The sequence below is a fragment of the Geotrypetes seraphini genome, chromosome 12 (genome assembly GCF_902459505.1).
Source record: "Geotrypetes seraphini chromosome 12, aGeoSer1.1, whole genome shotgun sequence".
NCBI classification, from domain to species: Eukaryota; Metazoa; Chordata; class Amphibia; order Gymnophiona; family Dermophiidae; genus Geotrypetes; species Geotrypetes seraphini.
In genome coordinates this window covers 30038795-30058961 of record NC_047095.1, presented here as the reverse complement: position 1 = coordinate 30058961, position 20167 = coordinate 30038795, and the positions used below count along the sequence as shown (strand labels likewise).

The window sequence follows — 20167 nt, the reverse complement described above, 5'->3', positions numbered from 1 at the left end:
AACAAACTTAATTCGTTCCAGGAGCAAGTTTGTTATGCGAAAAGTTCGTTATGTGAAACGCGTTTTCCCATAACAATACATGTTAAAAAAAATAATTCGTTCTGTAGCATAAAATATGCTAAGATGACATAAAAAAAGATAAATTTATCTTGTTAGAGCTGTTAGCATGATATAGAGGGGATATATGTGAAGGGGAGGGGAGACAGGGGTTTTGTTGATCCTTGCTGTGTATTATAATCACCCCCCACATACTCCCCAGTACCTTTTTTAATTCCTCCCATCTTTCCCAGCCAGTGGCGTATAGGCCAGAAGCGCAGAGATCAGGAGCAATTCCTCTGCACGCCTGTGTGGGCCCATGCCGATCTCCGAATGGCTGCAGTTAGTTCTTGTGAGTCCCGCGAGAGCTGACTGCAGCCATTCAGAGATCAGCGCAGGCCCAGGCAGTAGCACAGAAGGCTTGCTCTTGATCTCTGCGCTTCTGGCTGGGAAATTTGCTAGACCACCACGAGTGAGCGGGTGAGATTAAAATTGCAGCAGTGGTGGCTTTTTTAAAAAAATATGTGGCGGCGGGGGGAGGTTTAAAAATATGCGGTGGCGGCAGGGGCTTAAAAATATGCAGCAGCGGCGGCAGGGGGGTTTAAAATATGTAGCGCCACTGCACAGGGAGCCAGGCGGAGAGAGGGCAGTTAAGCGATGCAGCTCGGGCGACTTCGTTGTGTGAAACGAAGTTCGTTGTGGGAAGCAAGACCTGAAGTTCGTTGTGCGCAGCGTTCGCTGTGCGAGGCGTCCGTTATGCGAGGCACCACTGTATATGCTTTTATCAAACAGACTCTCAGATATAGCTCCGATAATGTACAAATACTGACAAGCACATGTACTGGCATAGAGGGCAACACTCTAAAGAGGAGCCAATATTTATGACTAAGAAGCAGCTAATGGGAGCACTTTTCTCTATAGAATACTATTGCAACTTAACAAACCAAGTTGTTGTTAGATGCCATCGACTTGTGTTTGAGTCCTAGTGACTTGATGAATTGCGGATCAAGTACACGCCTATATTAAGATGTTACGCGGGATGGATGTTTAGTGGCACGAGTGGATCCCTGACGAAGCGGCAGCGAAACATGTCAGGTCCACCCGCTTAAGCATTTAAGCACTTATGAAGATAAGTACTATATTGCATTAGTCTTTTAAGAGATTTATAGAACATATGAATGAAAGGAGCAAATCAATAGAAAATGGAGCCCTGACCAGTGAGGAGTTTACACTTGTTTCTCCCCGTTAAAAGATATAGCCCATTTGGGACGGAGGAGGGGTGTTTTTGAGGTCTGTGGCAGTAATGCTAACTATATGAGATAAGAATATTTGAATGGTGCAGGTTGAAAGAAGACCAGAAATACACATTTTGGAACCAGCTTTATTTGTGTATATTTTAGGTGCAAGCACTTATACCTGGTGTAAATGTTCATGCTTAAATTGTGGGAAAACACATGTAAATTATTTGTATTCTATAATTTATGTATGTCTGTGTGCCCCACCCATGCTCTTTCCATGTGTATGCCTACCTTCAGATTATATGCCATGGCTCTGGGCATGTAAATGTTGGTGGTTGGTGGTGCTATCGACTTATGTTCAATTCCTAGTGCCTTGATGAAAATCATCAAGTTTTCGTGAGAAAAGTGTTGGTACCTTTATGGAATTACCCCTACATTTTATAAAATACACATATACATTGAAACGTCTTCACCCTGCAGATTACATAAAAGTAGCCACACTCTTTCCATGTGTGTGGTTTTTACAAATGTATGCGGCAAAACAATTTTATAGAAACCCCTTTTCTGAGTGTAAAACAAGGTTTACATGTAGGAAAAAAAAATTATTAATATACCTCCGTAGTGGAGAAATAATTTTAAACTTATGAATAAAGTATATTGCGTAATACCTTTGCCACTGTAAGTGGTGCTAAACATGTCTGGCCACCAGCACTGAAATTGCAAAAAACTTCAATAGCATCAGAAGTACATCCAAGGTTTGGGTCAATCCAGTATTTTCCTAATAATGCAAACAAAATTAAACAAAAATATTCCTAATGAAAAAATATATTGTCTTATTTGTAGAAATATGATCACTCTTACCAAGGTGACTTGGAAAATCATGGCTGTATATTCTGCCTTTGTAATAGAGACAATTCCTGCTCCTAAATTTGATATTCATCCACTTATGCACACCCCAAATCTGGCAGAACTGATCCCATCGTTGTAATATAAAGTCCTGTATTTTTTCACCCACTGTTAGACGCAAGCTATAAACTAGTGCCAAGGTAGGGTTTAGAATTATGAATAAATGTTGGCCCAACATGTTAGCCCGCATTATTTACCTACTGGTTACAGACTGCCTGATTTGTAGTAATTCCTGGTATCATGGTATGCCCAAACTGTATTTCAAAAGACTGCAATTATAGTGTATGACAGGCCAGGTTTCTGATGAGGGTTATGAATAGTGATCATATAATACCCATTTTAAAGAAACTTAATTGGTTACTGGTGGAGCATTGCATAGCATTTAAGATATTAGTTTTCACTACTGAGCTATGTGAACTTATTGAGTAGATTTACTGTACAATATGTTCCAGAAAGGATCCTTACAGTCTCTCAGCACAGCCTATAAGTGGTTTGTCTTTAAAACCTGAACAATCATCAATGACAAGGAAATCACAATTCAACTGTAAAGATGAAATCGAGCTTAGAGAATGACACGGGGACAAATTTTTCCCTGTCCCCACTCATGTTCCTGACCAGTCATGACAAGTTCTTTTCCTGTCCCTGCCCCATTCCTGCAAGCTCCGTCCTCATCTGCACAAGCCTAAAACACTTTAAAATCCTAAGTAGCAACATTCTAGAGCTCAGATTGTGATGTCATAATGCCTCATTCCACCAATGCCTAAGCTCTGTCCTCATCTGCACAAGCCTCAAACACTTTAAAATCATAAGTAGCAACATTTTAGAGCTCAGATTGTGATGTCATAATGCCTCATTCCACCAATGCCTAAGCTCCGTCCTCACCTGCACAAGCCTCAAACACTTTAGAATCATAAGTAGCAACATTCTAGAGCTCAGATTGTGATGTCATAATGTCTCATTCCACCAATGCCTAAGCTCCGTCCTCACCTGCACAAGCCTCAAACACTTTAGAATCATAAGTAGCAACATTCTAGAGCTCAGATTGTGATGTCATAATGCCTCATTCCACCAATGCCTAAGCTCTGTCCTCATCTGCACAAGCCTCAAACACTTTAGAATCCTAAGTAGCAACATTCTAGAGCTCAGATTGTGATGTCATAATGTCTCATTCCACCAATGCCTAAGCTCTGTCCTCATCTGCACAAGCCTCAAACACTTTAAAATACTAAGTAGCAACATTCTAGAGCTCAGATTGTGATGTCATAATGCCTCATTCCGCCAATGCCTAAGCTCCGTCCTCACCTGCACCTGCACAAGCCTCAAACACTTTTTAATCATAAGTGTTCAAGGCTTGTGTGGTTAAGCAGAGCCTACAGGAATGGGGAAGGGACAGGGACATCAATAAAACTTGCAGGTACGGGAAGGGGAAACTATGTCCCCATGTCATTCTCTAATAGGGCCGAATGTACAAGCATTCTCTGTATAAGTTATTTCAAATAAATACTGTTTGGATATTAGTGGTGGAACAGCAAGGTTTTATATATTATTTTATTGTATAAATTGATATATATGGGTGTTTTTCTATGTATTTCTGTGTTACTTGTCTCATTTTATTCATAATTGTGACTAACAGGAACTCCCAGACTTCTGACTACATCCTTAGTTCTATCCCTGATACAGAGGGGTCAGAGAAAGGCGAGTTATTATGCTAATTAAATGAAATAAAAATTTTGGTGAATAGGGCAGTCTGAACAATTCCAATGAGGAACTATGTAGTTATATCAGTATACTATGGCTCTTTATTCTCCAGGCATTTTGGAAGAATATATGGCCCCTTTTATCAAGCTGCACTAGATGTTTTTTTTACATGGGCTGGCTCAGTAAATGCTCCGACACTCAGGGCACCTTTTACAAAGGTGCGTTAGGGCCTTAACACGCGGAATAGCGCATGCTACATTGACGCGCGCGTTAGCCGCTACCGCCTCCTTTTAAGCAGGCGGTAATTTTTCAGCTAGCACACACTAATCTTGTGCGTGCGCTAAAAACGCTAGAACACCTTAGTAAAAGGAACCCTCAGAATTCCTGAGTGTCAGAGCACTTACCTTGCTGGTCCATGCTAAAAACCTCTATTGCAGCTTGATAAAAGGAGTCGATAGTTATTTGAGATAATATATGTATATCATCTTCTGCCACTTCTACCAAATTGTTATCTTTTGTGTTAAAAGGATCAAAATTAACATTATTCTCCAATTACCAAAGAGTTAATAGAGCAATATGTATATTTTCATATACAAAAATATATTATGACTAACAAAATCATATGCACGTAGACATGAAAGAATAATAGTCTAGTTAAATTACATCTGAATTTAAATTTTATTGAATACATTTGTATCATGTTCACAATACACTTCCCCCTCCCTATTCACGGTTTCAGTAATTGCGATTTCACATATTCACAATTTTTTGGAGAGGGGGAAAAAGAAAAAAAAAAACATCCTTAAGTCTTCCCTCCCGGCATACCTGCCTTACCTGGTGGTCTAGCGGGCTTTCAGGGCAGGAGCGATCTTCCTACGCTCCTGCCCCGTGCAGATCGCCATTAGGAAATAGCTGTAGGGAGTTCCCGTCGTAGTCTCGAGAGACTACAGGAACTCACAGAAGCCATTTCCTAATGGCGATCTGCACGGGGCAGGAGCTTAGGAAGATCGCTCCTGCCCCGAAAGCCCGCTAGACCACCAGGTAAGGCCGGGAAGGCGGGAGGGAGGCGGGGGTGGGTCAGAGCCAGATATTCACGGTTTTTCGCCATTTGCGGTCTGGCTCTGCCCCTATCCCCCGCAAATCCGGAGGGAGAAGTGTACAATTTGCCTAAGGTTATTATTAGTGGAAAAAAACTGCTTATAAAAATATCTAAAATGTAAATCTAATGAACACACTGCAGATCCTTTGAAAATGTTTAAGATATCAATGTTAGGCATATATATATATTTTTTAAAAAACATGTAAATATTTTAAAGAAAGTGTCAATTAAGCTAATAGCCCACCAATGTACGCGGGCAAAAAGTTGAAAAAAAGGTAAGAATGAAATTAAGCACACTTACCATCTGACACTTTGCGTTCACAGTTCAACAGGTCCCGGCATATGCGTGCTGGGTTATCCCGAGTGCCAAGTGGGTTCTTGATACTGTGCATTAAACTGGTCAGGTAGTGTAGTGTTTTGAAGATCTCTGCACTATGGTCTAATAAAGTTACCTCAGTGTTTTGGTAGCTCTGTGAAATTCCCATTGGATATATTATCAGAAAGACAACCCACCGCCACAGACATGCAGTTAAAAACAATGCCCATTGTAGATCACAAGCACATGCAGCCATTTTTGTTTTGAGTCAATAAAAAAATTCAGGTGAAATTAAATAAAAATGTGGTTATTAGTAAAAGTTGTTTATTAAATGTATTGCATCAACCATACCGCAAGATTATAACCATGCAAAAACATTGTTATAATATATTGACATAAAACAGAAGTACATACAAAGAGAAAGACAAGAAAACCACCTATTAGTTCATTATACAAAACTGTTCCTAAAATCTTACAGTATAACACAAAGTTACACAAGATGTATATAGCACAGAGGGCTAGATGCACTAAACTCTCTGATCAGGTACCAATGGTCGCTAAACCAGTTTGATTGGTTTAGTAACTGTTGGAATTTGTCAACCTGATGTTGAAAATGGTTCATCGTGTGGTTTCCCATGCGGTCGTATATTCTCCAATACTTGCATGCAGACATTCTCATTACTATTAAAATGAGGTCATTAATATTAAAACCAGCCTTCCGATCAATGGCCTAACATTGTATATCATAAGTGGATTGGAAAATCTGACCAAAAAAATGACAGATCTGACATGTTTTTTCTTTTTTTTCCCTATGGGCACAGATGTATGTGTGTGTGTGTATGTGTGTGTGTGTGTGTGTGTAAAAAACACATTAAAAAAAAGTCGAGCTCCCCCCTACTTGTGCTGAGCCAAACTGTACTCCCTGTAGGAACCCCTCCCCACACTTCAATAAAAATTGGCAGGAGGGATGTCCACTACCTCCTGCCACTGTGACCACCCCCGCCAGGCCCCCCTGAACCAATCCCTCCCTCCTTTTCTCCACTTTTCCAAAAATCGGCAGGAGGGTTGCCCACTCCCGTCTGCCACCAGATGTCCCTGAGCACCCTCACCCCCCTTATACCTCTAAATTATGATGACAGCAGGAGGGATACCCAGTCCCCCCTGCTTATAGGCCTGCCACTCCAAAATAGCGGGCCTTCCCCTTCCTGGTGCATCCCAGGGGAGGGGCCTTAGTCACCTGAGCTAATCAGGGCAAATTTCTCCCTCTTTATCCCAGGATGCACCAGGGCAGGGGGCCTAAGGCCTTGATTTGCTCAGACGCCCCCTGGGAGAAGCTTTAAGTGTCAGAGCCAATCTGGGCCTTAGGCCCTGTGCTTCAGTGCATCACGAGGGGGTGGGTCACAGTGGCTGGAGGGAATGGGCATCCCTCCTGCCTCTATTTTGGTTCTGGTGGTCATCAGGAGAGGGATCATGTTTCAAAGTCGCTCTCACAGCGACCAATTGGACAGGATTATGGTAAACCTCCGTGAAAATCATCTATTTCAGAATAGGCCAAAAAATTGGCCCACAGTGATCCGCATGATCTTAGTGACTGTGTTTTGTGCATCTAGCCCAGAATGAGTAGGCATTAGGGTCTGGATTTGGGTATCATACTGACCTATTGAAAATTAAGGGGATCTTTTACTAAGTTGCATTAGGTGCTCGTGCATGCCTAATGCAGTGTTAATGCCTAATGCAGGATGTGTGAAAACATCCTGCATTAGTTTTGCTGTCCTCGCTAAGTGTGAGGCATTTACTTTTTTGGGAGCGGTATGGTATGGGCAGGTAATGGGCAAAGAGCGGGCATGGATGTGGTAAACAGCTAGCACAAGCATATTAGCCCATGCTGTTTACCATGGGGTTAACATAGGAACTTTTACCACCTCTTATGGTTATCCTTTTTAATAGATTTGTGCTAATAGTAACAGCACATGGCCATAAATAAAACAAATAGAAAACAGGCCATTTTAAGGCTGCGCTAGAAATGGGCTTAGCGCACATGAAAGACCCATGTACAGGCATGCTGGGCCCATTTCTTAGCACAACTTAGTGAAACAGCTCCTAAATTAAATAAAATAATTTTATGATTTCTGGTTTTCTATGTAACATAACTTTATAAAACAGCATAGTAAATTTCTATTAATTGAATAGCGAATTTGTAGGTTTGATCTCCGACAGTTACTGTGGCTGAGTTGCATTTTGGCAGTGGAATAGTCTGCAGTATATACAAGCCCAGCCACAATACATTACCTCCATCTGTAGTGCAGCATTCGATACAATCAAGGCTTGAATAGCAGCATTGATGTCCATTTCTTTCTATGGAATAAACCAGAAATGAAGGTCTACAGATCAGTTCTAGGTGATAGATTTTTGCTTTACTAAATTCAAATATTTGCAAAGCAAAATAAACTAGGCATGAAGTTGCCCTAATTTAAGCAAACTACCAGTTGCATCAAAACTCTAAGGGGGAAATTCTGTAACTGGGTACCACAAATTGGGTGCCTAGATGCAGTGTGCTCAGCATTAACCGGCAAATTCTATATAGTCTGCTTAGAGGATGTAGGTGTCTAACTTCATTAGTTAATTGGCACCAATAATTGGTTAACACCTCATAATTGCCATTAATTGGACTTAATTGAAAGTCAAGTGCCTAACTCAAAAAGTAGGTGCCTATCTAAGAGTGGATGTGGTTAGGGGCAGATCGTGGGCATGTTTTTGAGTTAGGCACCTCTTTGTGAATTAGGTGCAAGTATTTAGGCGAAGAAAACCCTGGCATAAATACAGTGTGTCTAGAGTTATGATGGCTAATGCTGCCTAATTACACTTAGGAAGCGCTATGCATGATTCTATACAGTGCACCTAACTTTCATAGAATTGTGCTTAGTGCCATACTAGTTGGCACTGATTTTTTAGGCAAGCTATATAGAATCAGGCCCTAATTACATAATAGCATCTGGGCACCCAGAATCCATTACCGAGTCAGTATATGTGTGTCTACATTCAGGGGTGCCCACTTACGACATGTCAATAGGTATGCATGTGCCTACTTGTGGGACTTCAGTGCATAACTTACAGTATTCTATAAGTTACAAATGTAAATGTTGAACATGCCCATGCTCTATCCCCTTTTGCACATCCCCTTACTAAGAAAGTTACATGCTAAAATTATAGAATACTAATTAGCATCCAACTAGTACTTATGTGTATAACTGTAAGTCACGCATGCAAGTGCTAGTATTATATAACTTATGAGTGTACATGTGTCCTGATTCTATAAATGGAACTTAAAACATATGTGCTGAGGAATGTGGTGTTTATTGCATATCAATTTTAATTAAGTAAGGCGCCATTTATAGAATCATGCCTAGGAGCACCTAAACTAGACTTAGGCACTGGTAGACCCCCTAATTTTAGGTGCTCCCTATTTATGCTAGGGGTTTCTTGGCCTAAATACCAATGCCTAAGTCCAGTTTAGGCATCTATTTGCAAAACATGCCATAGATGCCCCTAACCATGCCCACTTTCCGGTAGATGTCTTGGACTATGCGCCTACCTGGAAGTGATAGACACCTACTGAATTAGGCACCTATCACCCAATTAATTTTAATTTAAACCAATTATGAGGTGTTAATTGAATATTCCTGGTGCAGATTAAGCTTTTCAAATAATTAAATTAGGCACCTAAATTGGCTAGGTGCGCCAATCTAGGCGCCTAATTTTAGGTCTTTTATAGAATCAGGGCCTTGGTGCATAAATGTAGGTAGGTGCCATTGGGGGGGGGGGGGGGGGATTAAGCCTTTTATTTGTGTTTTGTTCATGTGTAATATCTTTATGCCTTTGTAAAGCACTATGGGGCTGATTCTACAAATGTCGCCTTAAGTCAGGTGGCGGTAGATTCTGTATCATCACCTAACTTAATTGATCGTGTCATTAAAAAGACATTATAAACAAGAAAATAAAATATAGCGGCTTACCAGCGCCTCCTGAAGCGGCGCTGTAATCACAGCTACAGAGGGCCTAGGGGCACCTAAGGTCGAAGAAGGTGTGGTTAACGCTGGAAATCTGCAGAGGAAAGGCAGTATATCAAATAAAAAGATAACCATAACCAAATGACCTTAGGTGCCAATAGGCTCTTCCGTAGCCATGATTCGCATGAAACACAGGTGCCAGAAATGTAGGCCTTCAAAACGCTGGCCTACATTTCCGGTGCCTCTGTTTTAAATGGCATGCACTACCCATGTGCTAGAAAATATTTTTTATTGTTTGGACTAGGTGGCAGTAGGGGCTCACACAGTAATAGCCACATGCTTATGTGAGTATTAGCATATGGCCATTATTGAAAAATTCAGAAATCAGTAATTTTAACCCATTGGTAAAAATGACTTTAGCTTGCAGAAATAACTTGCACAAGGCTGTTTGGTTAAAGTGCCCTTTAGTTACAGCACATTCTTGGAGGTATATACTTCTGATGAAACACTACAAGCAGTTAAAATAGGCTGAAGCTTCCAGTTTCCAAGCATTTATTTTTTAAAAGTACAATTGATAAAATAAATTATAGAGCATAATTCAAATGGAATCAGCTGACTGACAACATACAAAATGTGCAGGATTATATGGCTTTTAGAGAACTTAAAAAAAAAAACTTAGCTATTTCAGGACTATTTTACCCGATTCGTTTAATTAATGTGTTTAGGTTTTTGCTTATTTATTATAATTGTAACTATGCTTGCTTGCATTCATGCTTTTTGCGAAATGTGTTTGTACAGTATTATGAATCACTGTAATGCTCTCTGAACTAAAAATTACTATATTAACCCCCCTCCCCTTTTATGAAGCCTCATTAGCGTTTTTTACCACCGGCCATAGCGGTACAAGTTCTGACCCTCATAGAATTCCTATGAGTGTCAGAAGTTTTACTGCCGCAGCTGGCAATAAAAAACGCTAATGAGGCTTCATAAATGGGGTGGGGTAAATGAAATCTTCCGTGGAAAAAGTATCCATGGTATGTTTCAAAGTGAAGCTTGAATCTACTTTTTTTTTTTTGAAAACTGGTGCAAAACCATACTTATTTCTGATGGAGACATCTGAAAACTGCATATCACAGCAAAAAATGCCCTACCACAGGGCATGGTAATTTTCCCTTGTGTGCGTGCTATCCACATGCTAAAAAATACAATTTATTTTTTTTAGCATTGGGGCAGTTCTGGGGGTTGAAAATGAGTATTTTCTGTGCTAATTAGTGCAGCTACATTGCTGTGCACTAACCTGATTAGCACATGCTTAGCGTGTGAGCTAATGGGTGGCAGTTGGGGCTCATGCATTAATGGCCATTATTAAGAAAAATCAACTATTTTACCCCAGCAATAAAAATGATCTTAGCACATGGAAATGACCTGCGTAAGAATGTGTGCAAAGGCCACTTTTTACCACTGCAGAGAAGGAAGCCATCGTCCCTGCCCTCAGGCGTGCGAGCTCCGTTCCGCCTTCCTCCCACAGCCAGCCAGGAGAGGCAACTTTACTTTATAAAGCAGCGGCAGGAACGGCGCGCAGCCGTTCGGCGCGCCGGCTAAGGTGCACGGCAAAGGTGCACGCGCCTTTGCGAAGCGACTGCGCGAAGTGACGGAGGAAGCTGACCAACTCACCGACCTGAACTGAACTCTCAAGAGAACCTAGTCGCAACACCAGCCTAGAAGAGCAGAGAGGTACTCATTCTCTTCTCCTCTCTCTTCTCAAACTCAAAAGCAAAAAGTCACACCAGGCAAGAAGTCACATCAGGCTCCAGCATCCAGCTCTCAGCCTGAGGCAGAACCTCCCCCACATACAACCACAATGACACCCTGCATAACAAAACTCATGCATGTCCTCCTACTATTCTTCCTGCTCCTAACAAATTGGAAAACAGCTGGTTACTATATCTCCCCCATCCCAATATTGACAGAATCCAACAGACATATCCAACCATCCAGGAAACCCCACTCACTCAGAAATCTGATAGACTGCTCAACGTTCACCTATAAAAGCATCCCCCCAGTTGGGGAAAAAGACCACCTCCTAAGCCAAGAACAACAGCTCACAACACCCATCCTCAGCCAAGAAACCTCCTCCACCCGAAAAGTACCTCCCATCCCTATACAACATACACCACAATAGCCTGTGCGTATATGAACATAAGATCGATTGGTCCAAAAGCAGACCTAATAAAGGACTGGATAGTTAAAGAACAACTAAGCTGCCTGTTCCTAGCTGAAACCTGGTTGACCTCTGACTCAGACCCATGCATAACAGAATTCTGCCCTAAGGGATACAAATTAGAGCTGGTCTGCCGAGAAAAAAAGCGAGGGGGAGGATTGGCCATCCTAGCCAAAAACAACCTCAACATAAAAGTTCTAGACAAATACACTACCCCCTACCTGGATCTTCTAGCCTGCCAACTATCCGGTGATACACTCAAAGACACTATAACTTGCATTCTCTGCTATATAGCCCCAGGAAAATGGATCGCCACAAAACATATACTTGAAAACTTCATCTTCCAGAATTCTCTAACGTCAACCTACAACTTGCTCCTAGGAGACATAAACCTCCACCTAGAAGACCATACCTCCAAACAAGTCGATAGTTTGCTCTCTTACCTCAAAGCACTAACCTACCAAATTCTCAACCCCCAACCCACACATGAAAAAGACCACCAACTAGATATCGCTGCATACATGACCCAACATCCTCACACACCTGAAATCCACATCTCAAATGGGACCTGGCACCCCTCCCTCTGGTCAGATCATTATAAATACACTTTCAACATCAACTGGGCTTAATGCAATTACAAACATCAACCCCACAAATCCCCTATCAAAACCTGTCCAAAAAAATCGAACCAACCACATTCTGAGACAAAGCAGACCCCGCTATCGAATCCATAGACCCCAAAGAATTCATACCCCAATGGCGAACATTAAGCGAAAGAATCCTGAATGAGCTAGCATCAGTAAAATCAAAACACAAAATCTGCAGACAATCTGACAAATGGTTCGATTCCGAACTTCTCCAACTCAAAAAGCATTGCAGACAACTGGAAAGAATCTGGAAAAAAAATAACCAAACTAAAATAGCATGGAGAAGCCTAATTAAACAATATAAAATCAAATTCAAGGAAAAACGAAAAGCTTACTACTCTAAACTAGTAGGCTTGGAGACTCTAGACACCAAAAAACTATTCAAAATAGTAAAAAAACCTTACCGACACCAAACCTTTCCTAGCAGCTCAAGGAAAGTACCCACCAACAGCCACCCAACTTGCAGTCTACTTCAAAAACAAGATTACTACGATCAGGACTAACTTCAATAACACACGCACTCACCTCGATGAGATAATAACAAACCCCTCAATAGGAGATGCCATTGCAGCAGACAGGATCTGGACCGACTTTCCAGTAGTACACTGGACTGACATGAATCGACTCTACAAAAAATACTGCCAAGCCTCATGCATCCTGAACAACTGTCCCACTTATCTATTAACAAATGCCTCCCCCAAATTTAGAGCTAGCCTCATGCAATGGATACAAATCACACTCACAAAAGGTCAAGTCCCACAGGACCTAGGAGAAATCATAATCACCCCAATTGTGAAAGACCACAAAGGCCCAATAGATAACCCCGCCAAGTATAGACCCATCGCTTCAATACCAATATATGTCAAACTAATAGAAGGACTAGTTACACAATACCTCACTAACTACCTGGAAGACCACAATCTTCTTCACCCCTCTCAATCAGGGTTCAGATCCAATCACAGCACGGAGACTCTACTAGTAACCCTACTAGACACAGCCCGACAGCACCTTAGCAAAGGCAGAAGGATGCTGATAATTCAACTTGATCTCTCTGCTGCATTCGACCTGGTTGACCACACCATTCTACTACAGATACTTGAAGCCATAGGGATCTCAGGCAGGGTATACAACTGGTTCCAAGGATTCCTTAAATCAAGAACATACAGAGTAAAGACAAACGATCTTAAATCAGATCCCTGGTTCAACCCCTGTGGAGTTCCACAAGGCTCACCACTCTCACTTACGCTCTTCAACCTCTTTATATCCTCCCTTGGTTCCACCCTAGATAACCTAAATGTAACATCGTTCAGCTACGCAGATGACATAACCATACTCCTACCCTTTGACTCTCCGGACCCCACTTCAATAGAAAAACTGGAAAAAAACTCTGCAAGCAGTGGAAAAATGGATGGTAGACCACAAACTTAAGCTGAACACAGACAAAACAAAATTTCTACTGCTCGAAAAGAACAAAAACCCTTCCACCCCAGAACTAGAAATAAATGCCACCAAATACCCAATACAGTCCGCTCTTAAACTCCTAGGAGTAACGATAGATAGATGCTGCACAATGCAGGTCCAAATCAACAAGACTACCCAGAAAGCATTTCTAACCATGCGCAACTTAAGAAAAATTAGAAAATTCTTCGATAGAGAGCAATATAGGCTCATAGTCCAATCCCTAGTCCTAGGTCTATTAGACTACTGCAAAATCCTCTATCTACCATGCCCCACAACCTTGATAAAACAACTACAGATAGTACAAAACACTGCTCTCAGATTGATCTACTCACTAAGTAAATTTGACCACATCACCACTGCCTACCTAGACTCACACTCGTTACCAGTACAAGCACGAATCCAATTCAAATTATACTGTCTATTATTCAAAGCAATAAATGGCACAGCCCCCACTTACCTAAACAACTGCCTGAATCAAAACCTCACTACTAGACAAAGGAGAACCCAGACCCCTTTTACCTTCTCCCCACTCAAAGGCACTCAGCGCAAGAAGATGTTTGACAATCTACTAGCGACGCAAGCAGCGAAACTTGACCATACCATCTCCAACCTACTGATAACAATGAGCAACTTCAAATCCTTCCGAGAAGAAATCAAAACCCTGCTATTCAAAAAATTTATCCAGATGTCTTAACTCTAACCCTGGTCTTCCTCTTCCGTGTAAATTCCCCCTCAAACCTTTCTTCCTCTCCTGTTATTCTTTCTCCTCAAAGTCTCAACCATGTGAATTTACTGGAATTGTCCAGCCACCTTTTTGTAATCCATAACCCTAAATTGCAATTTTCCTGGAAATGCCTAATTAGTCTCTTTTGTAATCCGCCCTAAAACTGCATGCAAACAGCTCCACAAATTGTAAATCTACTGGAATAGTCCAGTCATCTTTTCTGTATACAATACCCTAAATTGTAATTTCCCAGTCATCTTATCTGTAATCCAAAACCCTAAATTGTAATTCTCCTGGAAATGTCCAGTTGTTTCTTTTGTAATCCGCCCAGAACTGCAAGGTATGGGCGGAATAGAAGTCAGTAATGTAATGTAATATTTGTTATTTTGAACAGCTGAAATGTGTCTTTTTCAATTAGGTTCTTTGAACTTTGCTCTGCAAAAGACTAGTAAAGAAAACCAGCTGCAGCAGAGGTCATTCAGCATACTATTGCTATCACATGGAATGCTTAAGTCACTGCTGCAAGACATGGCACAGAAAAGCATTGAACCTGAACACAGATGAATTAGCAAGTTTAAAACCAAAGTGTACCAGATGTCCTGATTAGGATAATAGTAGAGAGAAACATCTAAGGTGCGATTAGTAGACATTTATTTACAATGGCGTAGTAAAGGTAGAAGGAACACCCCCCTCCCGTGCCCCTCCACACCTCCTTGCGCTCTCCCCCCCCCCCCTCTGTAACTCTTAATCTTTGCCACTGCGAGTGGCTTCTGCAGCATGCTCCTCGTGCCAGCTTTGGATTTTCCTCTGACATTGCTTCCTGGCCACGTGACGTGGAAGTGATTCAGAGGGGAACCAGGCTGGCGCAAGCAAAAGGCAGAAGTTGCTTTGCATTAGCAAAGATAAAACAGGTACAGGGGGTGGGATGGTGCGAGGGGTGTAGTGTGGCAGAGAGGTGCCAGCGCCCCCACCGACTTGGCACCCAGGGCGGTCTGCACCCCCCCCCTACTACACCACTGTTTATTCATTCATTCCCAAAGTAGTTTACAAAGTTGAAATAAACTCTAAGGAAAGAACTCCAAATAACAAGAACGAAAACACATTCAAACTAGGCAAGCAAAATCTTCCAGGCAGCTGGGGTGTGATAGACAACAGCCCATAGCCAGGTCAAGGGGTGAAAGCCTGCTCACACATCCAAGTTTTTAACATTATTTTACAGGTTTTAACTGATTGCTCACATTATAACTTAAGCAGCATAGAATTCCACAATGCGGGAGCTGAAAAAAAGGAAGATGTCGGGTATTCTCTAGCTGTGCCATACAAGGGTTCGGCAAGACCTTATGATGGCTGTCTCGAGATCTCAAGATGCGTGCCAGAGGGTACAGAATAGTGAGGGATGACAGATAGGATGGAGCACCTTGATAGAATGCTTTAAAGGCCAGGAGAAGACCCTTAAATTATATGCAGTATGACACTGGAAGCCAATGATATTTTTTAAATATTGGGGTGACCTGATCCATATGTCGTGATTGAGTAAGAAGCCAGATGACTGTGTTTTGTAGTGTTTGCAGCTTCCTGATTAATGCCTTAGTTATACCAAGGCACACCAAATTGCAGTAGCCAAGCCATGACACTATTAGGAAATGAAATGAGCCAGAGTCAAACAAAGATCTGGCTGTACAAAGTTGCCATAAAATGTCTTGGAGAGAATGAGCCTTGCTCATTTTCAGGTTTCTTCTGTCTCACCAAACCATTTTGTTCTGGCTACATCTTTGAACCCAGTGGTATGCATCAGCTTTTAAAGGCTGGATTCAGTATATGGTGCCGAAAAAGCAGTACTGAATGGTATCCTGTAAGGGCTCTGAGATGGGCACCCTTTATAGAATAGCACTATGGGCCAGATTCTGTAATGGGCACCTAAAGTTAGGGTCAGTCACACTTGGGTGCAATTCTGTAATGGGTGCCTAACTTAAAGCTTAGGCGTCTGTAATGTAGGCCAGGGTTTTAAAGGCCTACATTATAGGCACATGAGTCCTTTAGAGCAGTGGTTCCCAACCCTGTTCTGGAGGACCACCAGGCCAGTCGGGTTTTCAGGATAGCCCTCATGAATATGCATGAGAGAGATCTGCATATAATGGAGGTGCCAGACATGCAAATCTGCTCCAAGCATATTCATGAGGGCTATCCTGAAAACCCGACTGGCCTGGGGGTCCTCCAGGACAGGGTTGGGAACCATTGCTTTAGAGCACAGGTGTCAAAGTCGGTCCTCGAGGGCCGGAATCCAGTCGGGTTTTCAGGATTTCCCCAATGAATATGCATGAGATCTATGTGCATGCACTGCTTTCAATGCATATTGACACCCCTGCTTTAGAGAATTGCACCTAGCAGTGAATAAATCTTTCTCCACCCCTAAACACACCTACTCTTTAGTGTTAGGTACCATGCAATAGGTGCCTATCTTTTTAGAATTATGCCTAGGAAGACAGGCATCTAGCTCTCAATTAAATTTTACTTTTTTTCAATTATGAGTTTGTTAAAGCTCATTATTGAAGCCAATTTGATAATTAAGTTAGGCACCTAACTTTAAACACCTTTTATAGAATTTCCCGGTTAATGCCGGAATCCACACTCAATTTTGGATTTACACCATCTGAACTCAGGTATTAATTCCAGCACACAAGCTGGTTGTAGATATCCTGAATTGTATAATATGGTGTACATCAGGGCTGCCCAAGTCCGGTCCTCGAGATCTACTGGCAGGCCAGGTTTTCTGGATATCTACAATGAACATGCATGAGAAGGCAGTGCAGGCAAATCTCTCTCATGCATATTCATTGCGGATATCCAGAAAACCTGGCCTGCCAGTAGATCTCAAGGACTGGACTTGGGCAGCCCTGGTGTACATTTTAAGGGAATACCCCTGACCCACCTATGTGTCTCCTATTGTTATGTCCCCTTTTCAGATCCACGTGGAAAAACTTAGCTGCTATGCTATAACTGGGTATGTGAATGTAGTTCCACCCCAATCTACCATTTTGACACCTTGCTTCCGTTATAATGCTTTGCAGTGCCAAAATAGCATATAACACTAACTGCCATATACAGAATTCTCTAGTAAGAACAGTGCAATTTGTACTTAAAAATCTTTCATGAAATGCCTCACAGTTAGATGATGGACTAATCCAGTGTCTCTCAAACTGTGTGCCAAGACACAGTGGTGTGCCCCGAAGAGATTTCAGGTGTGCACAAGAGATTACAGAATTTGATTTTAAAAATTCCCTTCATAAGTAAACACTAGAATAGATGACATGTACATCACATACACAAGAGTATGTCAATGTTATGAGCGTCTGTGTGCGTAAGGCAGGACTTAACCTCCCAGAACATAAGAAATTGCCTCTGCTGGGTCAGACCAAAGGTCCAAGTTTCCAAGTTTTATTAGTGCTTGATAAATCGCTTATTAAATACCTAAGCGATGTACAATTCAAGTAAGATAGAAATACAAATACACTGACCTTTAAATTTAAAAAAACATACTGGGTTAACACACATGAAACAAGAGGGTAGAGGGGGAAAGTTACAATATATTTGTAGAGGAAAATGTACATTTAAGGGAAAAATAACCCAGGGAAGGGAAAAAAAGCGAAATTATGGGATATTAAACCTAGCATTAAAAAATAAAAATTTGTAAATCTGAGATTCATATGTTAAAAGCTTCCTTGAAAAAAATAGGTTTTTAAAGCTCTTTTAAAAGAAATGAGGTCCTTTATGTCTCTAATGTACTGAGGTATAGAGTTCCATAAGGTAGGGGCGATAATTGAAAACATGTCTTGTCTTCTAGTACCAATAATTTTTAAAGATGGAACTGTTAACAGATTGTTTGAAGCTGATCGAAGGGTCCGTGAAATGTTATATGGAATGAGCAGTCTAGTGATGAACTGAGGTTCATTATAGATCATAGATTTAAAAACTAGCAGTAATATTTTATACGAAATTCGATGAGCAATAGGAAGCCAATGGGAGTCTATCAACAGAGGGGTGACATGGTCAAATTTTTTTGCGTTATAAATTAGTTTGATTGCAGTGTTTTGGATGATTTGTAGCCTCCTTTTTTCTTTTTGCGGTATATTGAAAAAAAGGGAATTGCAGTAATCGATTTTGGAAATAATCAACGAGTAGATCAATATATTTATAGACTTAGGTTTAAGAAACTTGGATATAGAAAGTATCATACGTAATTTATAGAAACATGATTTAACCGTATTCCCTATATTATCGTGAAATGAAAGCTTGTCGTCCACGATGATACCTAAAATTTTTAATGAGAAAAGGGAATCTAAGGGAATGTTGTCTAGGACAAAGGCAGTGTCCAATGAAGTGTCCTTTTTCCAAGGGAATAGCATAGATTTTGTTTTTTTGATATTTAAGGCTAATTTGTTGGTATTCAGCCATTTTTTTATTGAGTTTAATTTCTTGTTGATTATTGATATTTCGTCTGGATTTCCTGGATCAATGGGGTGTAATAGTTGAATATCATCGGCATAAGCGAAAGATGTAAAACCGATAGATTGACAGATGTTTAGAAGTGGGGACAAAAAAATATTGAAGAGAAGAGGGGAAAGAATAGAGCCCTGTGCAATTCCATATGAGGTTGAGAAAGGTTTAGAGTGTTTATTGTTGAAATAGACTGTTGAGGAGCGATTAGAGAGAAAAGATTCAAACCATTTCAGAACTTCGTCACTGATGCCAATTGATTCAAGACGTTCTAATAAAAGAGCATGGTCGATAGTGTCAAAAGCCGCTGACAAATCGAGTGAGAATAGAACAACTGATTTTTGATGGTCTAAAAAAATAATGGATGTTGTTAATCATTCCAATTAGTGATAGCTCAGTACTGTGAAATTTCCGAAAACCAGTTTGGTTTGGGTGGAGAACGTTCGAAGCCTCTACAAAGTCAGAAAGTTGATTAAAGACAAGTCTTTCGGTGATTTTAGCGAGAAAAGGAATATTGGCTATGGGTCGGTAGTTCAAGATTTCTTCTGGACTAATTCTATGGTCTTTTACTATGGATGTAATGGTTGTTGTTTTCCATGAGAGTGGGACGTAAGCGGTAGTTAAGCTTTTGTGAACCAAAGAATGAATAAATGGACCCAAACAGGAGAAAAATTTCTTCAAATATATTGGTGGAATAATCTCGGATTTAACTCCTCTAGGATTGGTATTTTGAATAGAGAGATGGATATCTTTTATAGTGGGTGTGTTGAATTTCCTGCATTTGGAAGTTGGAATAGATTTTGCTGAGTAAACATTTTCAATGCTGTTGTTTGGATTCGGTAGAAAGTTATTGCGAATTGTTATTATTTTTGAATAAAAATAATTTTTATTATTTTTGAACAAAAATAATTAGCGAGATCTTGGGAAGAAGGAATGCAGTTTTGTTTAGTGTGATCTCTGTGAACAAGAGGTGTGATGGATTTTAAAATAGAATATAGAATTGAAGGATTTTTTGCTATCGAGATTTTTTTTCCGTAATAATTAGATTTAGCTAGATTGCTCCCGTGGTGACCCATCAGGTTAAATCATTTGAGCCCCCCTGTTCTTCTGTCTATGCCCTATCATAGCCTATCTCTACCTCTATCTGTATCCCTCAATCCCCAGACAAGCATCATTCTTTGGTGTGATTGGTCCTTTAAAACTAATGACAGGTAATTTTATTTTTTATGCAGTAGCTATCCTAACTTGAGCAACAAAGCAATCAAGGCTTTCTTACAGTTTGGATCCTCTTATCTTTGTGAACTTGGATTTTCAGTTCTG

General features: G+C 40.9%; 1 protein-coding gene across 3 annotated transcripts in view; it reads right to left on the bottom strand.

The window, feature by feature from the left end:
* The window catches only part of COL24A1 (collagen type XXIV alpha 1 chain), a 460026-nt gene that overhangs the window by 11155 nt on the left and 428704 nt on the right, over positions 1–20167 (bottom strand). For 2 of the 3 annotated variants that reach the window (XM_033916354.1, XM_033916355.1), the window contains 3 exons: positions 7583–7648; positions 5279–5447; positions 1943–2052 (listed from right to left, as the gene is read on the bottom strand). In XM_033916354.1, coding sequence (XP_033772245.1) covers positions 1943–2052; positions 5279–5447; positions 7583–7648 — 345 coding nt within the window. Of the gene's footprint in view, positions 1–1942; positions 2053–5278; positions 5448–7582; positions 7649–9306; positions 9395–20167 lie in introns of those variants that run through there. The other variant, XM_033916356.1, reaches the window with a different exon arrangement.